The sequence below is a fragment of the Apis laboriosa genome, unplaced genomic scaffold (genome assembly GCF_014066325.1).
Source record: "Apis laboriosa isolate Shangri-la unplaced genomic scaffold, ASM1406632v1 scaffold11_cov152, whole genome shotgun sequence".
In the NCBI taxonomy this organism is placed as follows: domain Eukaryota; kingdom Metazoa; phylum Arthropoda; class Insecta; order Hymenoptera; family Apidae; genus Apis; species Apis laboriosa.
This window is the reverse complement of record NW_025221020.1, coordinates 2,370,971-2,385,315: the sequence shown is the minus strand read 5'-3', so window position 1 is coordinate 2,385,315 and position 14,345 is coordinate 2,370,971. Positions and strand designations below refer to the sequence as shown.

At 33.4% G+C, this 14,345-nt stretch overlaps 1 protein-coding gene across 1 annotated transcript in view; it reads left to right on the top strand.

Annotated features, from left to right (window-relative positions):
* The window catches only part of LOC122718081 (AF4/FMR2 family member 4-like), a 117,227-nt gene that overhangs the window by 385 nt on the left and 102,497 nt on the right, over positions 1 to 14,345 (top strand). Inside the window, exon 2 of the mRNA XM_043942772.1 lies at positions 4,209 to 4,702. Within this exon, the coding sequence (XP_043798707.1) occupies positions 4,641 to 4,702 (62 nt within the window). The 5' untranslated portion in view covers positions 4,209 to 4,640. The remainder of the gene's footprint in view (positions 1 to 4,208; positions 4,703 to 14,345) is intronic.

Here is a 14,345-nt window from a genome sequence, read left to right as displayed (position 1 = left end):
AGTATTCTTTTTCCCCATATCGACCAGTGTTCCGTTCACGTACGCCGTTGACAACTGTGATCAGCTCCCTCTATCCATTTCAAGCAAAGCTTTTACGTTTGATTCTAGTGTTGATAGATACTTGATACGATTCACGCCTGTATATATCCTAAGAACAAGGTCGTCGATGTAGAGCGTTACTTTCTAGACAATCAAGTCTGATCATTAAAATTATGTATGAAGAAATTGTCATATAGCTTTAAATAATTGTGAAATTCTCATCTGTCTTGGTACAAATAATTAAAAGCGCGTTTTTTACCGTATGTGAATTTTTAGTTATATTTTTTTTAATATCTAAATATTTATTAATGTTGATAATATTTATTAATATTGTTCATATTTTATATTTCTCGAATGAATGTGAATAAAGTATTATTAAATACATTAGAAAAACATTCACAAATAACGGTCAATAGTGTTTCTTGGCACGATCTTGTGAACGACCTTATTCCTAGGGAATGATCCGTAATGTTGCGACTGTGCACAAGAAAACAGAACGCGGCCTGTATGCCCGGCAATGCGAAACGAATGAGAGGAGTATATTCCTTACATATATATTCACAACGTATGTCATACAATTCAGGAAAGCTAAAAATTTAGAATTTATATTTGAAATTGCACATTGTAATCTTGATAGACAGCAGTGAAGTGTATAATAACAATATAAGTGAAATTCATTTTTATATAAATTTCAAAATTTGTTTATTTTCACTTACGAAATCAAGGAATTAAATTGATATGTTTATAAGTATTCGATATTATCAGATTCTTTATTTTTAGAGATTAAAGTTATATTGTTAATATTTTAAAATTTTTATTCTTTGCTTTGAAAAAAAAACAAAAATAAAAAACAGATAACAATTTTAAAAGAATTCATGGTAAATTAAATTCAATTTTTTACAAAATATTTTTAAATATATATATATATATATATATATATATATCTTGTTTTATTAGATATACTCGGTTTGTTATTAAAGCAGATCATCGTTTAGACGTGCATCGAGTTTAAAAAATAACTCATGTTGTCCGCGGCGCTATCTCTCTGTTTCTCTTTCTCACTTAATCACTCTTTTTCTCTTTATCATTCGGTAAATAAGACGCGTGCTGTATCTACACGTATCAAATACATATGTATAGGATAAATAAGCGAAACCATGTTGCATGTACAATAACTAGTAAAGTATTGGTATCCACGCACCAGACAGGGATTTGACAAATATAGATATTCGCGATATAGTGTGTGAGTTACTCATACCAAGTAGAAGAGCGTGGAAAAGAAGGTGAAGGGAGGAAAACGGGAGGAATGATGACAGAGAAAATAACATGAACAGATTCCATTTGTATTCAACAAAATTTTCGTATTTTATAAAATATAATTTCGTATTAAATATAAATCTAAATATAATTCTTGTCAAATATTATCTATTTTCGATATCTTTAATCGATTTTATATTTTTAATTTTTTATATATATAATTATATTTTTAATGTTTTATGTAAACAAAAATTCTTATTTAAAATTTCATATATCAATTAATAATATATTGAGACAAATGAAATTAAAATTTTTTATATGATTTTATGGAAAAATAACAAAAATATTATTTTATAGTGTTTATTAAATCAGCAGAATAATTTTAGTTTCTTGATAAATTCAAACGCGTTATATATGTATGTATATGTATGTATATTTTATATATATATATATATATATATATATATATAAACATACATATACATACATACATATATATATATACATAAATGAATAATAAGAAGCTGAGACAGTGGCGACGCATCATCGCATTCGATGATATGAGGTAGCAAATAATGGCACATTTCTTAGTGTGAGTGCAATCATGTTTGTCTCGTTCAAACTTTAAGTGGGGATGGGCATGTCGAGTTAGGAGGATCAGCAGGTCTGAGTGGGGGAAATAGCGTGGACAGGTTGCGTTCGTGCTAAGCTAAGTCTCGTCGCCTCGCATTCCGAGACATGGATTCCGGAGCGGTTTTCTTTTAAGAGTAAGAGAAAGAAAGAAAGAATGATGGAAGAAAAAAGAAGTCAAACAAAAAGAAAAAGAAAGAAAGAATGAAAGAGAAGTGGAACGTTTACGGTACCGATTTTCCAGTAAGCATTCGAATCTCTCACTCTTTTTTCGTGAATAGATCAGGATAGTTCATGAAGACATTTTTTTAATTTCAATCAACTCCTTATATAAATATGTAAATTATAAAGATAGAACGTTCGTTGCACTTACAGCTACTTATCGACTGGATCACGATTCTACTTAGCGTATGTCCTTGAATCATGTAACGCTTTTACTCCTCGACTTTTCGCCTCGTTACCCATCCTTCAAAAACGTCTTAATTCACAGTTAAAAAAATAATATATAATATTAGTAACATATAATATATAAGTAATATTAATATATAAATTTTCTAAATTCATTTGTTTATCTTTTGTAATATTAGGATTATTAAAGTAAAAAGAAATTTTTTTTTAAGTTAAAAAAAATTGGGGTAAATTATACAAATGATTTATTTGAAAATGAATTTATAAGTAGATTATTTGCTTTTTTGTAAAATCACTTTCAATTTAAGCTAAAAATGGCACATTAATTCATAAAAGAATTATAATTTATTCGCATATTTTTACGAATTAAAAATATATATATCTATAATTTATAATTAATATACGATATATTTAATATACAACGTACTTTGTTATATTATAATCAGAGTTTTCGATAAAATCTTAACAAAAATATTTTATATATTCTTTTTATTAATGCTTTGAATTTATGAAAGTATAAATTATTTCTAAATAATAAAAAAAAATTTTATTATCGATAAAATAATTAAGTAATAAATAAAATGCATTTTATCAATTGTAATCTGCTTTTGGTTCAAGAATCGTCGAAGGTACAGTGAAAGTGCATAGACGAGTCAGAACCTGCGAGAGAAAGGAATAATTATAGCTTATGACATACTATTGCAATGGATGATTCTTCGTATAGAATAAAATATTTTAAAATATTTTATGAATATATTCTTTGTATATGTATTAGATATTCTTAAATGTTTACTCATAAAATATTGTATTTTTTCAAAATTTCTTCAAAAAATAATATCTATTAAAAATATTCAAATATAATATTTTTATACTTTTATAAAAGTTAGAATTGATTTTTAATAATTTTTAAATTTCATATTTCTTAATTTATTCTATTTATTAAAACAAGGAAAAGATAAAGTCATATAATTTATATATTATATATTTATATTATATATTTATTTTTAATTAACAATGAAAGTTTTGAGAAAATTTAAAGTTTTTTAAAAAAGAAATGCATAACATCATGAATTTACATTGACAGGTCAATAGATGCGCCATCTTGAAATCCTACAACCAATCGAAAGATCGGACAAGTAACACGTGGTCCTCGAAGTACGCGCAGAGTGTAGTTTACGAACGGTAAACGAAACGCGAGGGACATTCTGTTGGCCTCCGTCGTTCCTGCGTTCTCTCCCGGGTTTCCTTAGTTTATAAATAAACGACGTACTCGATGGGCTTACCTGGTACGTTCCGCTTTCAACCGTAACACTTATCTTAACGTTTCTTAGCTGAAAGACATATATGAATCGTTATTCTTTGACTATTCAAAGTATATCCTCGTAATAACGATACTCGATACCTCGATACTCGATCGATGAAGAAGAAAACAATGAATCATTTGATCGAGTTTATTAAGTAGTGTATTCGAAAAGTTCGCCAAGAAACATGAAAATTCTCGGCGACCTACTACAATGCTTCCTCGAATGCCTACTGCAAGGACTTTCACCCAAGCGGATTGAACGTAGCAGGATTTTGGCGCCAACTGTTTGTAATAACGTTGACCTCGACAACGGTTCGAATGGAAAATAACCACTGAATGTGACAAACTAAGGAACGATTAATTATACAATTATTTGCTTTATTTCATTAATATTTTCAATATTGCGTTAAGAAATGTTTTATGCTAATTTTTGAATGAATTTAAACTAACTATAAGAAAAAAATATTTGATAGGCAATTATATTTTGCAACTGTACATATTTGTATGAATGAAACTAACGAATAGATAAAGGAATATATAAAAATAGCTAAATGAAAATTTTTATGTTTAGGTCGCAAATTTGGAAAAATCCATCAAGTGCAGCTTGAAGATTAATTTACAACATCAAAGAAAATAAAAAAGTCATTTAAATAAAATTGATGAGGGTTGATTCGTAAAACGTATTAACTACTTGTTAATAGTGTTATCTAATTGTTATTTTAACGAATGGATCTTAATAATGTCATTATATTTAACTTACAAAATATGGTTATTTAATTCATGATTTAACGTTTTTTCGTGACATGCGTTTACGTGAGTGTCAATTATTTTTCAATTCACTTTATCATTTTTGTTTTTTTATGGAAAACGATGCATCGTGTATCTAGTTAACCGAATATAACATCGGTACGGTGAATGGAAAGTTAACAGATCACGCGACAGTGATGCAGTGCCGTAGTGTCAGTGCCAAGTGCCACGTGCCTATTGCTTGGATTACTTGAAGATGCCGTCGTCCGGTGGATACTATGACGACAGGAATCCTTTGCTCAAGGGCACCTTATCGAGGTGAGTTTACGTGATTCTCTTTTAAATTTTATTCGACTTTTATAATTCACATATCTCAAAAACTAATTTTAAATCAAACTATCTGAATTATATTGCTTTACGTGTCTGCTTGCAAATATTAATAATAATCGAAGGAAAGTATGACATGAAAAATTCGTTTTACTTGACCAGTGGCTTGATCTCCTTGATGTCTAACCGGTCTCTTGGTTCTCTTTTGTTTTTAAACACATTAGTTTCTGTTCGATCGACTGTTCCCAAAAGTCTATATTATTGTAATTGAATCATATATTTCTTTAAAATTAATTAAAAACATTAAAGATTTAATGATATTTTAAATATTAACGATTTTATATTTTTTTCAAAATTGTATAATGTATTAGAGGAAAAAATTTGTTAAATACGAAACTAAGAAAAAATACTATATATTGACTGAAGTGTTTTGCTTATGTATGTACCGCGTGAAATACAGTGTTAGCGTTTTATTTACTCTTACCAACAATCAATTTAACATTCAACAGCAATTTGCTCGATTAATTCGTCGTAATATCTTCTCGAATATGATCAACAGTATAGTGTGAAAAACATTTGTGGCCTCTCTATTTCTCTATCGAATTACCATCGCAAACCACTTTTACGTTAAAGATCGATTGTATGATCTTTCAATGATGTGGGCGTACACGTGCACCGTTTAACGCATTGAACGCGCTAAATCATTCCTTGTTGTGGCACGTATGCGGCTAGACAGTTACGATACTGATTGTGCCATGAAGTGTCGCGTTTACACACGCATATTTCGCCAGTTAAACGGCAAGGTGTTCGACATCAGCATCTGTATAAAACAACATCTAACTATATAATTCAATAATTTTTTTGATATTGTAGAAGAAATTGTATAATCATTTTCCAATAATAATAATATGGACTCATTTTCTTTATTCGTATCGAATTATCGAATTGTTGAGTTTTTTAATGTAAAATAAAAACTTTAGAATTTCCTGAAATATATTGTCTTCAAATTTATATTATCTAAATGTAATATAAGAAAGAAATTATAATAATGATTCAACTATTTTCAAATATCGAATAATTTAAATATAAACCGATCTTTTGTACATTCTAAATAATAAAATTTAGTTAACCAAAAATTTAGTTAACCATATTACGAATATTCAATAGATAATAGATAGAGAATCATAATTTCAGATCATATGATTAAACAAATCATATCGTGGTAAAAAGATACGAAGAAATTTTAATTCACGCGTAATTCATTTAGGTGGAAACATAACTAGTGGCATCAATTGACAGTGACCTAAAAACTCAAACATCGTTAGAAGTTTCGGTTTCCGCATCGGCTGCGAATAAGGTCGATTAATCGAAGTAAAAGCTGCAATCCTGATGTTCAGTACTGTTTTTTTCCAAGACTTGTTTTTTCGATTTCAAAAAGATGATTAATTTATCGAATCGGATAAATTTATTTTTCAATCCGTTTCTGATAATAGCTATTTTTTTCCAAAAAATTTGTTATATGGAGGGTATTGAATCGATCAGAAAGAGGATATCAGATAGGGATGCTAAAGCGGAATTAACATGCAACAAGTAGGACGTGATTAGAATAGCGTCCTTGACCTTACTTGTTGTACGACGAATTTTGATGCAATTCCAGATCAATTAAAGAGCATAAAATTTTAATAAGAATAAATTTCGTAATTATTCAGAGTGAGCGAATGTAAGGCAAGGTCAGCAATATAAAAATTATCGAGCTTCTGTATATCACAATATTACATTTATACCATGTGACGAGATTATATAAAATTAAAAACCAAATTTGCACTTTTTTTATACCTATATCATTTGAAGAATGATTATAATTTTGTGATAGAGAAATCTGAAAACAAAATTCGTGCGACTTGATCCTGATTGTTTTATAATATATCTGATCCTGATTATTAACGATTTCTAAATTTGTTTTAAAATATATAAAAAAGCGAAGGGAAAAGAAAAAAATATTTTTGTTGAAATTCGTCGAAAATTCGTTAAAAATTCAAAAATTTCGTTGAAATTCCTTGTCAATTTGCTATACACAGTGTTAACGAGCGCGGTAACGTGATAATTTCTTCGGGTCAAAAATATCCGGCGACCTCATTAAATCGCGTCGATTCATTAGAGAAGTTTCTTCCGCGTCTTCCTCTCATAGCTATGCGTTTTACTAGTTCAGCTTTCGTAAGTAAATTTCTATGCACGAAGAATGCTTTTGCCACTGTATGGTATGTGGCTATGGTTAGCTGCATACTATTCGCACTACCGTATTATCGATGATACTCGGTTGGCCCGGGGCGCGTAACTCGATAATGGTCCCCGGTGGTGAAATTAAAGCCGGCTCGAATGCATTCTCTTCTACACAACTAACGAGGCTTTCGCGGCCGCGTTTGTTTCAACGATTTGCCGCGCGCGTGGCACGCGGAGGGTTCGGGTTGCGCGAACACACTATATACATGTATCGAAACGAGAGAGATGGTTTCCAATCCAAAAAGGATATTAGAAAGAAAGAGGGCGCGCGACACTATTCTCTTGGATGGCACCGCCCTTCTGTTCTCGCGGCAGCTATCAAGTCTGGAGAAAGGACGTATGGTCTTTTGCGCCATATTCGTTCGATGTCGAAATTTTTCTGACCGATGAAAATAAATGGGTTTACCGTAATCGAATTAATCGTCACGATGCATTCAATCGCGTGTCCCAACTGGCAAGTGCTCGATACTTTTCGCGTTTAGCGTTGCGATCATTTCAACTGCGATAGCTATTGTTGATATCGAACATAGAACGACCGTAAAATACAAGCTAGATAATGAGAAATAACGGAAAAGAAAGAGTGGGGAAAACAAAAATAAAGATATGATAAAAAAATTGAATTAGAGAAGATGATAGCGATGCTTTGTTATTTTTGTCTATTAGAGAATATCGAAGAGGCATACACATATTTCTTCCGATCTTTTGTTTTAATATTGTTATATATCGATAGAATCGGAATAATTGCGTTAATAAGTGTAATTAATTAGCAAACTGATATAACTTAATACTTTAATTTTGGAAAAAGATTGTGAAAACAGTAGAGCGAGTATTTTCAAGAAGTTTCGTTCAACCATTCATATTTTGTTGATTCTCGACCGCTATTTTAAAGCATGGGATGAATCATTTCGGTACTCTCTCTAAAAATAGTTGAATGCCTCGCCTGGCATAAAAATGACTGTCACTAAGAACACCGTTGCATCGAGTTGTAGCTTGGAAATCTTAAAGAAAAAAAAATCTATGACACTATGTGGAATGTGAAACAATCGCTTGCCTTTTGACAAAAGTTATTATTACATTATCAATTTGTGTCGCGTTGCACACACGTGCCGTATATTAGACGCGTGACGTCCGCGAAGTAACAACTCTGAAAGAGAAGGGGAGACCGAGGAGCAGGAAGACGACCGATGGCGCCGTGCTTCTTTTCTCATTATCTTAACCACAGGGTTCCAGTAGTATGCAACGTTCTTGGTACAGTAACCCGTTTTTCCCTCGCTATTTATCGGTCATTTAATGAATTCTCTTTGTTTAATAATAAAGTATAAAAATGTGATTTAAAAATATATAATTGCATTTTGAAAGATCGATTATGAAAATTTGTTAACTTTTTAAAATATCTTTTAACTGAGCTAAAGCTTCGTTAAAACTATAAAATATAAATAATATTTTGAATATAATCTTATCTTTAAACTGTCATAAGATAAAATGTTAGTTTCTTCTATTAATTTCGATTATTAATAATTTCGATTTTTGTTATCTTATATGCAAAGTCGATAGAATTCGAATTAATTTTGCGAAATATAATAGGAAACCATTGAGTTTTTATGATGATCAAAAAAAAAAGACGATTGACCATTCTTGATAATTTGTCAAAGAGAAAGGCCAAAGATGCGCTTTCGCTGAGTATTTAGTCGAAATTGGCTCTATGTTGTAATGGGCCAAAGAACATGGCGATACTCTCTTTTAAAAATAGGAAGCCTCATCTCCGGGTGGAAATCGTCTCGATCCTTCGACTTTGAACGCAAGATAACAGTTGATAATAAAAGCACGATAACCATTTATTGATAATCTATCTCTAAATAAAAGTTTGGGGAAAACCTATAATGACTGCTCTGTTTTTCTTTTATCTTTTTTAAATAATTTATAAAAGTACAGGTTATATTTATTTCAATTATATTAGATATATGTATTAAAATATATATGATAAATCGTGTATATTATATGTATATTATATTCAGCGTACATATGTATATACATAATATTTTATATAATAGAAAAATGATATTAAAAAAAAAAAAAAAAAAACAATCAACTTAGATTAGAAATATTTCTATGAATCTAGAGAAGATCGTGGCACGTTTATTTTCACTTTTGCTGACGCAATGAACGCCGTTGGCTTAACCGTATTTATACCTCCTTTAGTTACAATGCGAGGTTCAAATATATAGACATCGTACGAAAGAATTTATTCATATGGAATTTTCAAATTATCCTTCTGAAGAAAAGGATAATCGGTTGGTATGCTAACGCCTACGCAATCATCACGATTGTCAACTATTTGTCTTGTCGCTTTTCTTGCATACGAGGGCAACCTTGTATTTACTCATGATGCCGTGAACAGCGCCGCTTTCCAGACAAAATCATTAGCACGCCAAAAACTACTATTTAATGCAGAGGAATTTTTCTCGATACTCTTTTTTTAAAAACATTAATCCAAGTTTATTCGATAACATGATTTTATTCGATAATTATAATTAAATAAATATATCAATTTACATATTGAAAGTGTCTTTTTCGCTGTTATGATTTTCTCGAGGCTTCCATAGCGTCTCTCTTTATTCGCGTTCCATCTAGCGGATCAGAAGCGAGACACGCTCGTCAGACCGAAGCGACTTCAAAAATTGTTTACACCTCTTCTTTCATCGTTAACCATCGGCCGACCGACCGCTCGGTCGATCTACTACGCAGAAGCATCGCTTGCTTGTTCTTCAACATTCTAACGGCCGTTGGTGGCTTTGGGGCAAAAGAAGCCAAGCCATGCTCTCTAACACTTTCACCGGCAGATTTCCAACGTGGTTCTTGAGGCTTTGCTACGTTTACATTGATTTTATATCCGAATAATGTTAATAATTTAAAAAAATTGAAAAGAAAAAATTGATTAAAATATAAAAAAGATTTATATTATATCAAATATTAAGTAGAAGAGTTTATGAAAAAGATGTTAGTAATTATCGTTTTAATTATATAATTAAGTAGAATGTATGTTATTGTTATATTATATTTACTATTTAATCATTTGATAAAATAGAGGGTTGACGAAATTATTCTCGCCTTTGGTGAACATCGAACGAGCGCCAAGTTGGCTCAGTTTCATTCGCGGTGAAAGTTTGAGTGTCGAGGTGCATGGCCTCGTTCTCTGGTCTGTTATCGACGCGATGTGAACGCCCCCTAATACAAGACAGTAGCATTGCGCTTCGCCATGACTGGAGCAGGGCACGTTCTACGTTTCAGAGATACAACGAAGACGAAGAAAAGCAAGGAAGGGGAAAATATGAACTAGCCTTACCTCAATAGATACGCATATATATATATATATATATCTCTTTTCCTTGTTTTTTGCTAACAATTTCCCTGTTTTTAATATTCAATTGTTCTACGATGCAATTTATTTATCACTATTTTTCTTTTTTTTTATCTTTTTTTTATCTTTTTTTTATGCAATAAACAAATAAACAATAGACAAAGCAAAACAGAAAAGTCAATTCTTCTACATTTAACATTTTCTTTCACGAGATATACGAGGAGGAGATAAAGTTACGGTGATTGCATAAATTCTTCAGAAAAGTTTGAAAAATAGACGATACTTCCTGAATGGACTGTTGACGAGTGGTTGGTTGGTGCCTCAGGAGAGGAGTTGAAAAAACTCCTCGAGTTAGTCTCATCAGTCTGTTTCTTCTGCTGTGAGAAAATCTTCGAAGTTGTTCTGTAATAGTGTACTTGCCGGTGCAAATATCAGGCTCTATCAGTTATACATCCCGTATGATTGATTCTCGAACGAACGATTCTCGAAAAGACATTCTTAAAAGTTATTTCAATAATTTCAATGGTATATTCATAATTTTCCACTATTCGCAATCCGAATGTTTCGTTATTTATTGATTACATCAATTTGTTTGAAATGATTCATTGCGTTACTTCCAACGAATTTTTAAAATGTAGCAAAAATATGTTATCTCGTGTACTTTTCTTCGAACTTTGCCTTTACTTTGCTATGTCTCGTCTTTCCTGTTTGCAATTTCTAAAAATGGAACTATCTTTCGAACACTGTTAATACGAACCATCTGTTCCTATAACTTCTAAATCGATACCGAACATAGCATTATGTTAAAGTTATGAGTATAGTCATTGATATCGTCAACGCGGAAAAAAGAACGAAATGATTTTCAACAGAGAATTTACAATTACAAGTTTTTCGAAACATACTTATTATCTTTATTAGGTGCACGTTGGTTTCTTGCGTGTCAAAATACAATCAAATGAAATCTACAGTTCTTTGGTTAAAAAAAATTGATTATCCATTGATCGGTGGGACGATTGACTCGATGTAATGGAATCAAGAAACAGCGAATGAAACCGGACATTAGTGATAAGTTGTTGTAAAAAAGTGCACGGTTATTAGAGCACGTTATCTGAGGCTGGTCTTGGTAATATTATTATTTCTCCCTTCTGCGTAATTCTTTGTACGCTCAGCCAACTGCATTATAGTTTCTTACCCAATAGCACGCCGTGATTACGCCATTATAATCGTACCTCTCCGACGACTACTTCTTCACCGTACAATTAGCGGCCGAATCTCTAAATGCAATCGTGTAGCTGCATGAAATCCGCGCAATTTCACGATTCACCGATAGACGACACGTTTAGATTGCCAGCCAACGATTCTCCTCGTCGGTAATTTGTTTCTCTTGAATAACGGCAGGACGCAATTACAAGGTTCGATAGAACGTTTTTTTCGAAGAACGAAAATGTTTCGAGATCCATTCACGCTTCCAAAAAAATAGAATACGAGAAATGAAAAATAAGGAAAGCAGAAAAGATATAGAAATAAAAGAAGGGAATGTTTGGTTGGCGTAAAGAACATCGAAGCGATGCGATCGAATTAGGTTATAGTTGCTGGCGGTAAAAATGTCGGATCTCTGGTGTTCTCCGCATTTCAGTGACGTCACGATCGCGTAGAAAAGTTCCGTTAGGTATCTCCCGCCCCTGAAGAGTTGTGGGAATCATCCGGTTTGAGCAACGTGGCTTCGACTTCTCGACACCGTCCACGTCTTACCAGTCTTTTTGCGCTAGTCTGTTCACTCGCTTTTCAACAACCTATCAACGTCCATCTTTCGTTTACTCGTCTCTGATCACCGATCTCATTACTCAACACGTGTTTTACATACGTATAGACAAGACACGTATAGACAAGTCGGGGAACAAAAAAGTCCTTGGATTCGCGGTCGAAAATCCGGGTCAAGTACGGGAAACATTACTTTTGTTACTACTATCGACACGTTTCGCGTATTCGCGTTGCATAATATTCATTCGTTCGCTTCTGATCGAAACGAATTATCTCGTGATGCGTGGTGATTGAGAATCCTGAAAGAAAGCGCGTGTATCTGACTCGATAACAACCAACACGTTTTCGTTCGTTCGTCCAATGTTATCGTCGTGCGAGTATCTGAACGAGTTTCTTATCGGCTCCACTTTGTTTTCATTTCACGGCCCGCGATCAAAACTCGAATCGAGAAATTCCAAACGAGAAATCTTCGAACGAGAGACTTATATTTACGGATCGATACAACGAACGAGTTTCGTCTTGTTCAAGATTCGTGAATATTTTCGTTTCCTGTCCGTTCACCGTGTATTACACCTTCGTCGCATATACGTGGCATTATCCTCATTTGCATTCGTTGAGCGGTACCTTTAGGGTATGTATATCCGAATTTCGTTTGCATACAGGACGGGTTCCTTTGTCAGTGAAAATACGGCTGTTAGTCCACTACATATTCGGCTCTATTCCGGGTTCTTTCAACTAGTTTACCAAAGGCACTCATTTCGAGAACTTTACACGGACACGCGCAAACACAAAAATTTCACAGACTAGAATTGGTATCGTGTACGTGTTCGGGTGGTGAGAAAAAGAAGGTGAGAGAAATAATAAAGGATGGAGTAGGAGACGAAACAATGAGGAGAAAGGAGAGTGGCGCGGAAAGGAGATGGAAAGCAAAGGACGTGATTTGATAACGCGGCATCGATCCAGGTTCTCAGGATGCTTTCACCCTTCCCCTTTATTCTCCGTCTCGATTCTCCTTGCTTTTCCATTTCACGCCCTCTCTCTTTGCTCGATCCCCTCGGTCTTTGCTCATTTCTGCGAGTCTGCAACCAGCAGAACTACAAATACCGTCCTCGCTGTCCATTTCGCTCGATCTTCGGGATCACCGGTAGGCTGTTCCTATCTTGGAACGAGAATCCCCGATAAATTCTTGGACGTTGGGTTATTTCAGACGCGTCGGCCACACGAAAATATTCGAAGCTCGTAATGGGTTACTCCGGTCGTTTCGTATCCGTTACGACTTTTATTCTCCCTCCTTCTCCACTGTCGCGTCGAGGGCTCCTTTATCCGGAAGTAACCCCTAAATCCCCTTAACTCCGTGTATACATCGAATGCGTATATTGGTACAGTACTGGAAAGAATTTCTCCCTTACGAATTTTTCGTAAACGTTTAGAAATAAAATTAACCGTCCTACCGAAAGCGAGCAATTTGAGGTATCTAATCTAGTCAAAGTCACCGCATTTGCGAGCGTGCTTTGTTTACGTCGCTTAGGCGAGTGAAAGTTTCCGTCAGGCAACGGGTAACGCGATTTTGCGCGTGCAAGTACGCGCGAACGTGTATGTTTTATAGCAGTATCTGCGCTCTAAAATTTTTCCACGGATAACCTCTTCTCTCTCTTCCAACTGATCAAATCTTCGAAAATGCGAACAAATAATCGTAAATCGACGATGCAGCAACGCCGAATGATAAAGTAATTAAGAGAGAAAATCGATTTGTCCTAAATTACGATCCTGTTATTAAATTATCAGCATTCGGGGCAAGTCGCGTTACGAGCGGAATACGAATGGAAGAGCAGGCGAGATTACCTTGAAGGCGACAAGTGGCCTGGCCAATGAACCGGCCGCACGTCCGAACGGCTGCCACCGAGACGCCACGAATTAAACGATCCAAAGATTTTTTTTTAAATCTTCGCCACAATTTCTCTGCCGAATTCGTATATTGTTGTTTTGTTGCTGATCCCGGATATGTCGAACTCGTGTTTGTGACCTCTGATATGATCGAATAAAAAACGCGTTCTTATCTTGCTCGGCACGTCTTTGTTTATGAAGAAAAAGAAAGAATTTTACTCGAATTTTTTTGAGTTTATATGACCGATGAAAGTCGTTAAAAACTCGATAATATATTTGTTCAATACAATTTTTTAATTTAATTATCTATATTTTCATACGTGGAAGTACTGTAATTTGTTTTCATGGAAA